Source organism: Alnus glutinosa, chromosome 1 (genome assembly GCF_958979055.1).
Source record: "Alnus glutinosa chromosome 1, dhAlnGlut1.1, whole genome shotgun sequence".
Taxonomy (NCBI): Eukaryota; Viridiplantae; Streptophyta; class Magnoliopsida; order Fagales; family Betulaceae; genus Alnus; species Alnus glutinosa.
In genome coordinates this window covers 48,329,615-48,345,223 of record NC_084886.1, presented here as the reverse complement: position 1 = coordinate 48,345,223, position 15,609 = coordinate 48,329,615, and the positions used below count along the sequence as shown (strand labels likewise).

At 36.9% G+C, this 15,609-nt stretch overlaps 2 protein-coding genes and 1 long non-coding RNA gene across 5 annotated transcripts; 1 reads left to right on the top strand and 2 right to left on the bottom strand.

Moving 5' to 3' along the window:
* Positions 1-3,397: 3,397 nt before the first annotated feature.
* On the bottom strand, positions 3,398-5,135 carry LOC133858361 (uncharacterized). The gene is made up of 2 exons (XM_062293821.1): positions 4,594-5,135; positions 3,398-3,875 (listed from the first exon to the last, which is right to left on the bottom strand). Exons 1-2 carry the CDS (start codon positions 4,886-4,888, stop codon positions 3,541-3,543), a joined length of 630 nt encoding a protein of 209 aa, XP_062149805.1. The 5' UTR covers positions 4,889-5,135; the 3' UTR covers positions 3,398-3,540.
* Positions 5,136-7,741: 2,606 nt separating this feature from the next.
* LOC133854677 (long chain acyl-CoA synthetase 9, chloroplastic) lies at positions 7,742-15,504 on the bottom strand. Of its 3 annotated transcripts, none has more exons than XM_062290941.1 (12): positions 15,240-15,504; positions 14,222-14,699; positions 13,852-13,932; positions 12,547-12,816; positions 11,343-11,474; positions 11,066-11,239; positions 10,669-10,898; positions 10,175-10,292; positions 8,726-8,857; positions 8,492-8,626; positions 8,215-8,421; positions 7,742-8,048 (listed from the first exon to the last, which is right to left on the bottom strand). In XM_062290941.1, the coding sequence occupies exons 2-12, from the start codon at positions 14,666-14,668 to the stop codon at positions 7,884-7,886; spliced, it is 2,091 nt and encodes a 696-aa protein (XP_062146925.1). In that variant the 5' UTR covers positions 14,669-14,699; positions 15,240-15,504; the 3' UTR covers positions 7,742-7,883. The 3 variants fall into 3 exon arrangements, with proteins under 3 accessions (XP_062146925.1, XP_062146918.1, XP_062146933.1); XM_062290934.1 differs by having other exon boundaries at positions 14,222-14,731; positions 15,240-15,503; XM_062290949.1 differs by lacking the exon at positions 13,852-13,932 and having other exon boundaries at positions 14,222-14,731.
* LOC133854699 (uncharacterized) lies at positions 8,817-9,810 on the top strand. The gene is made up of 2 exons (XR_009896840.1): positions 8,817-9,108; positions 9,187-9,810. It is a non-coding gene; the product is annotated as an uncharacterized LOC133854699 (long non-coding RNA).
* Positions 15,505-15,609: the final 105 nt, after the last annotated feature.

The window sequence follows — 15,609 nt, the reverse complement described above, 5'->3', positions numbered from 1 at the left end:
TTCGGTCATAAAAATCATCAAGTACAATCTTTTCCACTTTGTTTGTGGGACTCTGATGCATCTCTCAACCCAAAAAAGCAAAGGGTTCTTTTTCAAATTTTTTTTTTTAAAAAAAAAAAAAAAAAAAAATCAAGAGAAAAAAGTTGGAAAATCGAAGAAAGAAAAGAGTAACTACTTTAAGGTGTTGGGAGCCAAATAGAAGATAGGAAATTTGCCGTTGAGATAAACAGAGAACTCATGTCATGTGGGCTGTCTCACTTAAAAAGAAACGAAGGGAAAGGAGCTAGATGATAAAATGAGAGGAACAAAAAAAGGAAGGAAAAGGTTTATTAAAGCCCTACCAAATTCTCCCAAGTCTCCAATGCTGTTGTATATAAATGCTTTATAGTTAGGCCTTTTTAAAAAATAAAAAATAATTAATATAGAAATGGTGAGTCATCTTTCTATACGGGAAAAATTGCATCAAATATCTCATTCACGGCGCTCTTACAAACAAAGCATGCTAAACCAGTCAAATCTTTTTGGTATGACCAAATAGATAGAGATCACAGCAATTTTGTCGTGATTGTTAGCAATTCGGGTAATAAATATGAGAGTTTATATGAAGTTAATTTGCTCAAACAAATTTTGAACTATCCGCCTACTTATTTGGACCGACGTAGATTTCAAATCCCTTAAAGCAAGAAAAGGAGAAGGGAGAATGCCTCATAAAAGGAAATCCATTGGAGAGGAAGCTCATCCTTTATGAGGTGTGACAAAAGAACGTGGCTCTTAAAAGCTTGTTTGACTCAAGGCTTCTCAAAGAAGTTGTCAAAACATCTTTGAAGCAAAGCAATTAATAAAGCTGCTGCCCTTTATTTTTCTGACCATGTTCAACTCATGTTTGGTTGCTTGGTTCTTACCTATGTATGTGGGTGAGACCACCCACACAATATCTCTCTCCATTTATTTAAAGTGACACACAATAACATTAAAATTAAGCATTAAATGTAAAACATAATAAACGAAGATGGAAACAAGCAACCAACTTTTTCAACGACATGTTTCATTAATCTTCTGTTCGAATAGATCGTATAACTTTTTGGATATTTTGAACTCCATTATTTTTTTAATAGCACAGAAGTCGAATCCTTTGCGTTCGATCTATTCAATATTCCATAATAAGTTCACCCTTAGTTTGCATCTTTCTACTTTTTATTTATATATTTTTTGTAATCAACAATGTCAATGAGTTATTTAAAACCCGGTCGCTACAACCCCTTACAATCATCTTCTGTTGCCTTCACCACATATGTAGATAGCTTATGCTTGTTGGAAACGATCTCTTTATCCTATAGACTTTTTTTAAAAAAAAAAAAAAAAAAAAAATTGCTATACCTATAACTTGTTGACACGTGTAACATGTAATTATAGTTTTTTTTTTTTTGCAAAGTAGAGGTGGAAATGTAGGTGGATAGTAACCGCATGTATTCGCACTTAAAAGCTATTCGCCATCTGCATATGCGGATGTAATTAGGAAAAATTATTATCTGCATGTGCAGATGCGGATAACGGTTTTATGGTACGCGGATGTGGTTAATAACCGTATCCACATTTCTTTTATATATAATATACATTATATATATATTTGCATATAAATTTAGATAGTAATCCAAAACAGTCATTGTCTCGTGCGGATAGCGGATAATAAACGCATTTAATAGCTGCAATAACCACGCGGATAAGGATAATAAACGCATGATGTAAATACTTAAAAGTGTTTAACCATATTATGCTGATGAGGATATTATTAATTAATAACCGCATCCACATTTTCACCCTCGCAATGCAAAAGGTCTAACCTTACTCCTAAAAAATGTTAATTACATTTGCATTATTGAGTAAGCTCATGTATAAGTCTAGATGACTGAAAAAGTATAATTCATTTTGTCGGCATAACAGTGTTGCTCTGTTTACGTGAACGGCTCTTAAAATATGTTTTGTGGGGAGCGATTTTGAATGTCAAAAAAAGTCTTAGACTTCTCTTAGGAAACATCAATTAATTTTCAAATAAAATGGTAAAAAGCACGATCCAACCCATGATACGAAACAAATGGAGCAGACGACAGTTGTGGATGAAATTAGAGTAAAGGATTCTTGTCCTGTCATTTTCGGCCACCCCATATGAAGCTTTTTTCAACGTCTGTAGCGGTCCTAAGGCAATTAAATGAATGCATATATGGTCCCATTCGCATGGCTATAGGACTATAGCTAGCTAGGTAGAGTTAGCACTCGGGACAAATTGCCCCAGTGAAGGGCACTACTAGAAACAAGTTATATGCCCAATCCACCATTTGCACATGCAGGCAATGGAAGAATACCAGAATATTCGGCTTCATGATCAGCATTGTTAATTCCTGGAACATGTCATATGTGAAGGGCTAAAGCCTTTGCTATGCATGGCTCTTTGCACCCCCATTTCTGTGTGTTCTGAGAGAAGGAACAACATATTCTCCCACCAAGACAACTATAAGACAAGTTCTAGCACTGTGCATATGGGCCCTCCTGCTCCATTGCTTCCCACCATGTTACACCTAACGTGAGGTTTTGCAGTGTTCGGTATGGAAAGAAACTTTGAAAATTGTTTTTTTTGTCACTGAAATTTCTGATTATTATTTTTTTTTTTTTATATACAATTCGGATAAAAAATGAGGGTGCGGGTGATGCAGCACAGGAAGCGCGCATAAAGAAAAGAAGCTCTTCTATGTATAAATTGTAAGCTAATCTTGGAAAGGAAATACATAATTAAAAAAAAAAAAAAAGGCATGGGGGGGAATAAACACAAGAATGCAAGATTGATTTTCCACGTTTTGGAGTATTTTTTTTGGTTGGCCGGTGACAGGTTGTAATCCCTCATATTACACTTATCGTATCTTTGACATCAGATAATCTCGTCTGCAACCTCATTCGAATGGGGTCTTGGGAAGAGCGAGTTTGCTTCCAAAATCAACCCATGTAGATTTGCTTGTCAGCAACCTCGTTCAAACGGACCCAAACAAAATGACTTGTCTGCAACCTCATTCGAACGGAGTTTGCAGACAAGTGGTTCTGAAATAAAAAAAAAAGGTATATTTTTCTTGCTTGAACCCGAAAATTGAGATTTTTGTCGTTCTACATGATCAGATGCTCAAGCAATTGTGAAATGGGATCATTTCAACATTTCTTGTTTTGAATTCTAGCTCTTAAATTCAGGCAAGGAATCCTCTGCCTTTTCTTTTTATTATTAGATATGTATATGTATGTATATGTATGTACTCAAGCAATTGTGAAATGGGATCGCATTTCAACATTTCTTTTACAGTCTCTACTCTTTTGATAAAAATAGAAAACAGAAAAGTTGAAGAAGGAACCCCAAAGATTTCAAAGCAAAAAAAAAGCACATTTTTGAGAGTAATAAAGTTATATTGACTTTACCAATCTCTATAATATAAAAGCTTTACATCTCACCAAATTGATATGATAGTGGGAAAAGACGTGTGTCACTTTCTATACAACTACTTTTTATTCCACGGTCTTCCTCTTTGTCAGAGTCCTCATCCACCCCTTCCTCACCTTGACTCCCTCCACCTTGCTGCCCACGTGGCAAGCATTGCCCTTGTTGGACCTCTTCCATCTGATGAGCTGGAACAGGTGCCCAATCCGCTTCCGCCACCTAAGCGAGGGACGCGGTTTCCCATGCTCTATTACCGTCTTCGTCTCCTTGCAGTCCTTGCCGCCGCTCAACCTCTGATTCTTCTCTACACTACTTGCCTTAACCTTACACCCTACTGTGTTCTTCTCCCACGACGCTACCCCGTTGTCTTCAAACTTTATTGATATGAACGAATCTTCCAAACCTAAATTCCGATTGTGAAAATGGGTGCCCAAAAAAAATTACAAATAATAATAATAATAATCAAATCTCAATATAGTCAACTGAAAAATGTATATATAGGCTAAGGATCGACCTATTCTTTTTGTCTTTTTTTTCTTAGCATGCATTTGCATATATATTTATAGGGTAGCTAATGACTTGATTAATGGAAATGACATCAAAGGGGTACTCGAGATCCAAGGGGTCCCTCTTAGATCTCACTGTATGAATGAATATGTGCGATCTAAACAAAAGTAAATGTGGTTTTTTTTTTTTCCTAATGGCAGGACTATTTCTTGTATTAAATTTGGTCGAGCAAATCTCGAATCTGTGCAAATTTTAACTGCAAAGCTCAAATGGTCAACAACTCCGAGTTCCTGAACCTCATGATCAGTGAATTCATATGCATGCTCGTATCATTTCCCAACTATTTTACATGATATATCACCGTCTACTTCGATCTGATCAAGTCCGGGAAGAACAGAAATATTTCATGCAAATAAAGAAACATATCCTCTCTCTCTCTCTCTATATATATATCTCTCTGAGCAGCTATACTTTGACCACAATTTTGCCACTACACAAAAATAATTTCACATATACAGACGCTCATAAAGATGTGATGTTAATTAAGATTATCTTTAACTAATGTAAATTTACGACCACAGGAACAAGGAGGAGGAGTAGGCATTAGGCAATACCTTCTTGACTGGTGGAGGCATCGTGGTCGTCGGCGGCGTAGTTGTCGGATTTCCAATGCCGGAACTCAAGACGGCTGAGAAAAGAACCGAGAGCAAAGATCTTTGGGAGAGTGATGTGCGGCTTCTTGTGCGTGGAGCTTTGGGCTCTCCGGGCGCTGCTTCTGGCTGCGGAAAGGCGGTCGGGTTTTGCGGCCAAGATTAGGAGCCTCTCATTCAAGCACAAGGGGCAGACCCCTACAAGCACCTGGTTGGGGTGGAAATAGCAGAAGGAGTTTTCTTCTCTGTACCCATTCATGTTATGGGTGAGGAAAGCAGAGTGGGAAAAGAAAAGAAAAGAAAAAAAATTGTGAAGTTAAAGTTGTGAGAATTTACATGGTGGAACTCATTTTATAGTGTGGAGAAAGTGGATCAAAGTCATGGCCCCTCAAACCTATCAATCTCAACAGTGGTAACAGACATTATGCTACTTTTAAGTCATTTCCAGAATTCCATTGGCTCAATTCTCAAAATCATGATAATTTGCCTCCAATCTCAATGGGATATGTATTGGTTAAGAGGGATTTATAGTTAATATGAGAGGGTAGGTGGGCTCCGGTCCTTACTCGAGTATCTTATTGCGCACTGTCTGAATACATGTTCGACAAGTGTGAGACTCATATGCTCTTTTACGCTAACTAGTCATATTGCATGCAGTACGTATAATTAATTACACTCGATTCTAGTCCACTTAATTAAAAGTATGAGCGTTGTTTGCCTAGGAAGAAAGATAGTAAATACTATTAACTTAATAAACTTTTCTCAAGTAATTCCCTATTAGGGTAAAATGTAAGCATGGTTCGTGGAGATGGTCTTAAGATAATTAAGTGCACGGTTGTTCTAACGGGCCGGGGGCGTTACAATTGTAGTATCAGAACAAAAGTTATAAAGTTCTACAGACTTTTAGACTTAATAAGAAAATGGGGATTGTGAATAGTTATCGAGCCTACCGGCATCATTTAAAATTTTAAATTAGAGTAGTATCACATGACTTACATTGTTATCAATAATTATTAATTATTGGTATTTGAAATTATTCAAGACCAAACGTTTCCGCATTAAATAAAGTTTTTAATTTGACACCACTTTCTTAGCATGCATTTAAGTTTGTATCATAGTAAATTAGTAATTGCTCCATTAACCTTATAATGCTTTGTGTCTCTAAGCTATCCTAACCAACCGAGAGCGTTACATAATTGGTTCTCTGGTTAACCTTTGATTGTTAGGGAGATAAAGCAATCAAGACATGAGCACCTCATACCATGCACAGTCAGAATGTTGATTGGGTTGTGGGGTTAACTAGGTCAAACTTTTGGACTCCAACTTGATTATAATTAAGGAGCAAAAGTAAGGCTAATGGAGTTTTTGCCTAAAGGCAGCTGAATTGAGATAGTAGCTTGCTCGGCATGAATCTTGGACCTTTGTAAGGATGGGGGATTCTTAAATTGTGTTGGGAAGCACATGTTGTGTTTTTTCAGTAATAAATTCAAAAAAGGCTAGCTATTGTGCCATACCCTTTTTTTAAAGAAAAAAAAGTAACTTAGCACCAACACAAGCGGCGTTAGTCATATCCGTGGTATCACTATATATTTTAAAAACATGCACTTAAAAGCTTACTTTTATTTAGTAAAGAACTCACTTATGAGCACCTTTATAATCTACAACTTTCTTATGCCTAGATATTACAGATTCCTTGAATAATCGTTTCATAATTGAGCCAGAAAAAAACGAATTCAGTTTAGTAAATCATTAGCTCAGAAGTTGAGCGAGTAAGTGAATTAAGTATTAGTTTGTAAGTACATAAATGTTTATATAGGACATGCTTAGTTTAGCGGTTTCAAAACGTGCGGTTTGAAAAAATAGAGATTTCAAAATGCAGTTAATAAAAATAAGATTTTTAAAAATGGGACTTTGGTAATAAAATTACAGTTTGCCCTCTTAAAATAGTGTATTTTTAAAAATTCACTCATTACCTATGGTTTCAAAAATGTGAATTTTTCAAACCCCCAATTTCAAATATGACTCTTTTAGTGATTTTGTTTAAAAAATTGCACGTTTGACTTGTGAAATGTCACAGGTAATATTATAAATAAATAAATGTGAGGCTACATAGTAAAAATTAAATTAGGTCCTTGGTACTTTGCAATTTAGTTATTTAGCCTAATTTGTTAATTTTTTGGTTGTTATCTTACATATATACACATACGAGCTTCCAAAAACAGTGACTATAAACCTGTGCTTCACCCAAGGTCGTCACTAGCACACGCATTCACTCTCATGGACACATATTCTGTACGTGTGCTTGAGAGAGAGAGAGAGTAAAGAAGAAGAATGGAAGGCAAAGGGGGCCATGGGGGTGTCGGAGAAACAAACATCTTTTGAAAAGGATTAAAGTGATGGAAACAAGAAAAAAGCGGATGGCACATGGGTGAGGGCGTGGGGCTATTCCAAATTGGGGGGGGGGGGGGAGGGTTGGGTTGGCTCCAGGTCGGGCTCACATCATGGACCAAAAAGTTAGATGTGGGTCTCCTTCTTGCCACCTAATTTGTCTAGTCTTCTCAAGCCTCAAACCCTTTCTCCCAACCATCCCTACCCTTGAACTCCTCTATCTTTTTCCTTGTACCCTAATCTTCCTTTCTTTAAGCTTTTTGAGTCCTGATTATGCAAATAAGTGCTTCAAATTGAAAAGAATCAGCTAACCGATGGAGGGGCTATTGACACCAGTTGGGATCAATTGAGTTGTTAGGTGCCACCACCTTGTCAGTAGCAGATTATACCTTTGGCCTTGAATAGTGAAAAAAAAAAAAAAAAAAAGAAGGGGAAAATTTTCATATGAAACAACTTCTTTTCATAGGAAAATTTTTCCTTTTTCTATTCTTTTGTTTGTTTAGTGGGAAAGAATGGGAACAAGGCAAGTGCACTTGCAACAGTCCCATAGATTAACAATTGCATAATGCAAATATATCAATACAAAGTTTTCCATTTCAGAACAAGCAAGACAACCCCATTAATGTAGGTTTATGGAATGTATCTCTGCTCATAACTTTCAGTCACTTTTTCTTTTTCATAATTGCTATTTGCCATTTTCAGATTTTGCTGGGGGCTGAGAAACTGCAAAAACATAATTGACATAAATGAAGACAACTGTTTTCAACACTAAATGGGGAACAAAATCAATACATCTCTGAATTTTCTTACAATAATTCTCAGCATAAATCATAATATGTAAATAAAGAAAAAATTCTCAAGAATCATTAAGTGTATAAATTTGAGAGGTCTTCAGAGAAAGCCTTCCTAATAACGTCTCTCTTAATCTTGAAAGCCCCAGTGACTAGGCCAGATTCAGGAGTCCACGGTTCAGAAAGCAATTTGATTTTTGCTGGAGTCTCAAACCTCTCCAATCGTGCCCTCTTTGCTTCCTGCCAACAGTAAAAATATAACCGAAAAAATTGAATCTCAAATTTATAAATCGGAAGGAAGCTCATAATAATCATACAAGGGTGCCCTCTTTAGAGTTTGGAGTTAAATTCCTAAACATTATTAAGCTAAGTTCAAAAATCAGAGAAATCTGTTCACTGTAGATACCTTTTGGATTGAAGCAAGCACTTCCTTCTTTGTTTCTTCTTTCTGACACAAGTCAGCAAAGTCGGTAAAAGAAATTCCTTGCTCAGAAGCCCAATCTTGCACTGTATGCTGAGAGGCCACCACAAGGGCCACACAGTAACTGTGGAAGGGATCAGCATGCAACATGATATTGTCCACATAGGAGCAAACAAGGAGAGCAGCTTCAACCTGCAGGAAGAACATCAGTCCCTGAAGGAGATGAAATGAAGATTTACATTTCATCTCACAATATTCTTACCTTGCCCAAGGAGACATACTCTCCATGCTGAAGTTTGACTATGTCCTTTTTACGGTCAATTATCTCAAGGCAACCATCAGCATGAAACTGCCCTATGTCACCCGTATAGAACCACCTCATTCCTCTCTCGTCAACCTTTCACAACAAAGAAAGAGAGAAAAGAGACAAGCATAATTAACAACACTCCCGACCACATCTATCTTTGGCTAGAGAATGGAAACTTTAGAACCCTACCTTGTATGATTCTTTTGTTTTTTCTTCATTTTTGAAATATCCCACTGTAACATTTGGACCACCAACGACAATTTCCCCACGAGGCGTTGGTGAATCACTAGTTAGATATCCACCTTCAGGCCAATCAATTAACTGAGATAGAAAAGGCGAAACGTTAAAATGAACCAGGATAAAAAGAATAAAAATGACGAAAAAAAAGAAAGAAAGATTGATGCCCGTTATGCAAGCTGTTAAAAACTCAACATGTTAAGGTATCACCTATACATGTAAATATAAAGCTGTTAATTGACAAGAGCTTTAGAGGAAAGAGTGAGTGGACCATGAAAAATGCTATGGTGTTAGAACAAGAACCAGACTTCTGAGAGCTCGCCTCATCACGCGAGGTATATTCACTGCAATATTTCTATAATAAGCTTCCATCAATTTTTTATGTTGTTTAATCATTCATCATGTTGGACCAGAATTGTTATGCAACGAAACTGTCATGCTGGGCTGGATAGTAGGAGTACGAAGGGCAGGGACATAAGTTTCCAGTTGACAAATTGACAAGTCTGGGAAGAGTAGAACAACATGGCGAGAAAGGGATATGAGTTTCGACTGTCAGCAACAGACCGCCTCCGTTTCAGAAGCTTCATGCTTTTAGCCAATCATAACCTTCCTCACACACCGGTAGGTCCTTTTTCAAGGGTTGTTTCCTAACAATTTCCAGGGCATGTAGGACTTAGCAGGTTTAAAAAGTTCGTTTCTGTTCCTCTGTGCATCTCTATGATAGATAAATCCCCATGAGAAAGGGAAAACTTTCGTGCAGTTTGGGATCGGATTTAACTGTTGAGATTTTCTCTAAATCTTCATAGATTTAAAAAGTTCGTTTCTGTTCCTTTGTGCATCTCTATGATAGATAAATCCCCATGAGAAAGGGAAAACTTTCGTGTAGTTTGGGATCGGATTTAACTGTTGAGATTTTCTCTAAATCTTCGTAGATCTCTTCTAGTTCCTCAATCTTCACAGAATGTGGAGTTGAATTATTATAAGTTCTTTTTTCTAAACATTTCCTGAAAGTAGATGAGCTCATGAATTTGATTGAATTCCTTGCCTCACCCTAAGATGTGAGAGAAGGTCGATTTGACTTGAATCCTACACCTAATCCCTACTCCTACACACTCATAAACTCCAATGATCATTTTTTTTTTCCTTCCAAAATGCGTTAAGTATCTGAAGACTTATCGCATGCCTTGAGAGTTGAGGCTCATGCTTCAGAATGATGCGCTGCAAAATTTCTTTCCTTATGCATTTGCTTCAGGAAAGATGAAAGGTGGAATACTTATAGTAAACAGAAATTGCTAAATGAATTTCTCTAAAACACATATTAGTAGCCAAACTAGGTGCATGTGTTGCTCCAAAAAGTTTTCATTTAAGCAGATTAGGTAAAGTACTTCAGTTATTCATTACCTTAATGAATGAGCAAGGAAGTGGAGCTCCAACACGACCAACAGACGTATCGTCGACCTCAGAGAATGTCGCACCAGCAGAAGTCTCAGTAAGACCATAACCTTGCCCTATTGGAGCACTGGAGATAGTCATCCAATTAAAATGTGATATTTAAGAAGAGAGAAAAATTAAGACAGATGTCAAAGGGTAAAAGTATCTGATAACATCACAAAGTATTCTTTTTCTACACCCTGTATTGATGAAAACTAGAAATTCTAAGTAACTTCCTAAAATGCCCTTCATTCTATATTAGAGATACACATGACTTTTAATTGGAATCTTGTTTACTCTTTGGAAGGAAGCAGCAACTACTACAACTGAGTTGCCATAAAAAGTTTATTTAGTGCCTTTTTTTTTTTCCCTTTTTAATAGCAAGTTTTCGGATTAGCAGCATGACCGCATTTGGTCAGAGGTTCATAACTTAAACTAAAGGTAAAATTTGCTAGGGTACTGACCCAAGACATATGTTGATGAATCTTTGAGTATCACCGGAGAGAGGAGCACCTCCAGACAGCACAAAGCGGATACGACCTCCCAGAATTGCTCGGACCTTTCTAAACACAAGAAAGCTCCAAAGAACCTTTTCCAGGCCCCAAGCCCCAAACCAATTACCATTAACCGCAGACAACCTACGAGCATATGCCAAGTTAAACAATTTCTTTGATAATCCGCCCTTTGCATTCACCTGAAGTATTAAGAAGATCAGTAATGGTGGAAGTCACCTAACATTAGGAAAATTTTCACACAATCTAACAAGCAGACGCATAGATGAATACAACACACCCTTACGACATGCATTTATTTTTGCATATATGTATGTATTCAACCATATGCAGGTCAAATTTGACAAACCTTCTTAAGCACCCCATCACGGACACGATCAAGAATTGCTGGGACGGCTGTCATTAAAGTAGGCAACAGCACAGAGGCATCCCCCTTTGTTCCCTTTTTTATCTTGCTTGATGTATCAGTAAGTGTCAAAGGGGATCCATATCCTATAGCACTTCCAACAGCAGCCATCACATTCTATAACATAAAGAGTAAAGTAAGCAAAACCTACTGTTAAAAATTGATGCAGAATCCCTCTGAGCTACTGTACCAATAGAACCAGTTTACAGATCCAACATACCTCAGCTGCTAATTCAAGGATATGAGCCATGGGTAAGTATGCCATATAAATATCCTTGCTTCCGATGTCAGGAACAATTGTCATTACAGCAGAAACAGTAGCTAGGACATTGGCATGTGTCATCATTACACCCTGTATTAAGTGGAAAATCCAATGTGAATCAGACATAGATAAAACTCTGATCGGCCTAGATAAACCATTTTTAAAAATAATGAACAGGTAACTGTCATGTGAACATGTGTTTCTGAACACAGGCAAGGTTAATACGAACATTGTATCTGTTGTGAGAATTTCTTTAGAAGACAAAGAGATGTAATCAAAGTACACAAGAAGTACATAAGGAGCACCATTAAGAAAAAAAAGTTTAAAAAAATAAAGAACAAAGAGAGATTAAGAAAAGAAAACTAGAAACGCAAAATATCACAAAAGCCTAAAGAACTATAAGGAGAAGGAAGCACCATCCAAAGATACCGGGAGCAAATATGTAGCTTTTTGAGTTCTTAGTTTTAGAGAGAAATCTCCAATCCCAACTAAGCTATACCAGGATCTGCCAAAATGTTCACCAGCATTTAGAACCACCACTACATACAAAACCCACAAAGCATACCATTGCCCCTCTAATATCTAAAAGGACCATGGTGGACTAGCCATTTGAATCATGAACACCAGAAACCTGCCTCACATTCACAGGTTGTACTACCAGTTTTGAGACATGACTGTTTTACATGCTAAATCTTAAAAAAACAATAATCTAAAACTTATTGAGTCTCTTTGCTATTTTCCAATTACAAATGTGTAACTCATCATTTACATTCTATTCAGGGTTTTGTATTACTTCTCTTCTTTACTGTACTGCTACTACTGGTATGATGTGGTATAACCAACAGCTCGAACTAGCAAACTGGGAACTGAAAGCACTTGCTAGGGCTTTCTCATATTACAGAAAAATGTTACCGTAAACCATACTGAGGAAAGTCGTAAGCCCCCTCCCTCCTATAGATAGATAGACAGCCAGAGAGAGAGAGAGAGAGAGAGAGAGAAAATGAAAGCAATGGACAAAGATTGTTGAAAGAAATGTAGAGAGCTTCAATATCCCATTAACAATCAACCATTCAGAAACCAACTGAGATAATTTATCAGGTGCAGAGGTGAACGAACTTTATAGAAAATACAAGAACTATGATACACTTCAGATGCTTCTAACCTTAGGCATTCCAGTACTCCCACTTGTATACATTATAACTGCAATATCAGCTGAAAGAGGTAAGTCAGCATCAAGAGGATTTTCTCTGCCAAGTCTCTCCACATCTGCAAATGAAGTAATTGCCCAGCCCTTGCTCTGCTCAACAAATGAGGCAGTAGATGGGATTTCATCATCCATACATATCACGCGTTTCACCGTGTCAAGTTGTCCACTTATGTCTATGATTTTCTGGAGTTCTTTGTGCCCGCATATCACAGTAGTAACTTCTGTCTGGAATAAAGGAAGAATAAGAAATAAAATTAACCAATATTGAGTAACAATAAGAGCTAAGAGGCAAGGAACTGGAACATGAAATAGCACATTAATTCTAACATTCATCTCTACAAGTGGATTGCAACATTGTGGATCAGCTATTGGAAATTACCAATCATGTGAAATTTAACATTAATTGATTAGTAACTCGTCAATAGCCTATCCCATCTTCCAAGCTTTTGGTTACCAACCTAGACACTCTTTAACTAGGTATACATAAAAGAAAGTTAGAACTTCAATAAGGGATTGCTAAAATTAAAGGAACTAATGTTCATATCTCACCAAAATATGGAGCAAATCATATATATATATATATATATATATATATATATATATATAAATAATAATAATAATAAATAAAAAATGAAAGTTTCTAGAGGAATGTCTGAAACAGCTGTTTAATAAACTAGGTCTCCCAAACACTTTCCTAGCTTCTTCATAAAAAACAACAATACCACCTTCAAAAATGTTTTCAATAGCAAACTTCTATGACACTCAGTAGTTCAACACAGAAAATAAAAGACATATTTTCCTTCTTTTTTTTTTTTTTTGAGGGGGGGATGATTCTGAAAGGAAAATCAATACCTGAGAAATCATAGCATCTCTATAAACTTGGGCCACAGACTTTGCACAAAGAAAAGTACATATGCTTTGAGATTAATTTTTTTTTATCTAAAACTCTATCATTTAGATTAAATTAACATCCTGAAGTTTCCATAATTTGATAAATGAAGATCTACTCATTATAAAATATCAAGAAAATGATACGTAGTATATGGATTGAGAAGAGATCTAATAGTTAAAAAGTAATAAGGCTATATTCCTCAAGTTATACTATTACATGAGGCATACAGATAAAACATACAGCTTTTCTCATGTTTGAACTAATATTGTGGGGAAGGGTATGCAGGGAGTTAAAGCACCGCATTTCAGCTCCGTAACACAACATAAAATACCAACAGAATATTGGAGAGAGAGAGAGAGAGGGAGAACCTCATTTAATGAGTGACATAAAGCTTCTTCCCCCAAAGATGCATATATAGTAACAACAGTGACATTGCGCCTAAAGCAACTCTGAAATAGAAAACTGTATCAGCTATATAATAAACTCTAAAAGGCATAGGCAGAAGTATAATACATAGCTGTCAATGCCTATATGATATTTCATGCCACTATCATCCTCAGATGCACTGTGACAAACAACCTACTTCTCGAAAAATATACCTCAGATAAATTAAAATCAAATCATGCGTGCAATAGAAACATAGTTTTCATAAAATTTAAAAATCCTGCACATAAAGATCATTAAATTCAGTAAAAGAATAATTTGTTCTGTATGTAACAGGATACATAAGACAAGCACCTGCAATGCAATGAACCATTCTTCTCTTGTGTCAGCAAAGATAGCTACACGTTCTTCACTTTTGTGCCCAATTTGAGTCAAACCAGAAGCAAAGTTGCACACAGCTTCAAATGCTCTCCCAAACGTTAGCCACTCATAGTCTCCCAAATGAAGCTTCTCAAAGGACCTTCCATCTTCAGCGACTTCAATCTCCCTCGAAATCAACTTCCTAGTTCCAAGAAAGTGTTTATCTCGGTGCTTCCTGCACGACTGCTCGAAAAGTTCTGCAAGAGTTGAGATACCTTCCCATGCTGTCTGCACCGGGGAAGTGAACCGGGGGTTTCGGACAGCATACCCAGGTTCCCCACCAACATCAACAACCAACCCCCGTTTCCTTGAATTCTTCGAATTCCGAAGAATAAGAGTAACTACGAGAGGAACAAGGACGCCAACAATATAGGCACTCATCTTTCGACAACAGAGTCTACCAATTTATATCCTGACACAGGGGATATACCCAATAAACAAGGCCTACAACAAACATAAAACCGAGTCTCACAAATAAATAATCAGATCAAAATGAAAGGTTGTCGAATTAATTGAGTTCCAGAAAAAAGAGAAAATCCTGAAAACATATGTAGAACAGGTTTGTAGGACCTCATCAACAATTACCAATAGTTGATTTGTTCAATAATAGCCAACCATTTAATTGCAAGCAGTCATGTTTCGGTAGCTAACACAAGTCAACGAACAAAACAAACTATCCTTCAACTCCTCATAAACTAAGCAAATAATACATTACAAACCCACATTAATCCTATACGCACAGATAGTATTGACACAAACTGTAGTTAGTTTCTTACAAAAAACAGATAATTAACTCCAATGCTCTTGATGGTAGAATGAAAAGGCATACATTTTCAAGGAGCACCAACGTAACGCATATCCAAAAAACCAAATTTGTGGAGGCGTGAGTTACAGGAAACAGAAAACAAGCAAAACCCATTTCAGAAACACGGGTTGATGAGCCAAACAGTACCTTAAGCTTTGGACTCTGAAGCCAAAGTGCTGAAAACAAGAACGGATTTTTTTTAAGTGACCAGCATTGCAGGAATGCAAGCAATGAACTGGAAACTTTGACTTGTTTGGGATTATATAGAGGCCAAGGATCTAAAACGATGACGTTCTGGGGTTGGCGGCTGTTTGATGAGGCGGAGAGATCGAGAGGAAGGTGGTTGGAGTTTCAGTCTCAGAAGCGCTTCGTGTACTGCCTTTGTTGCCAATATGTGCAGTGCACACCGCAGTTTCGTGATTGAGAGGGAGTGGCAAAAGTGTAAATTTGATTTATTTTTCGAGGGTGTACACGTGGGGATATGGGTTATGCATTGGTGAATCTGGGCCGTGCAATC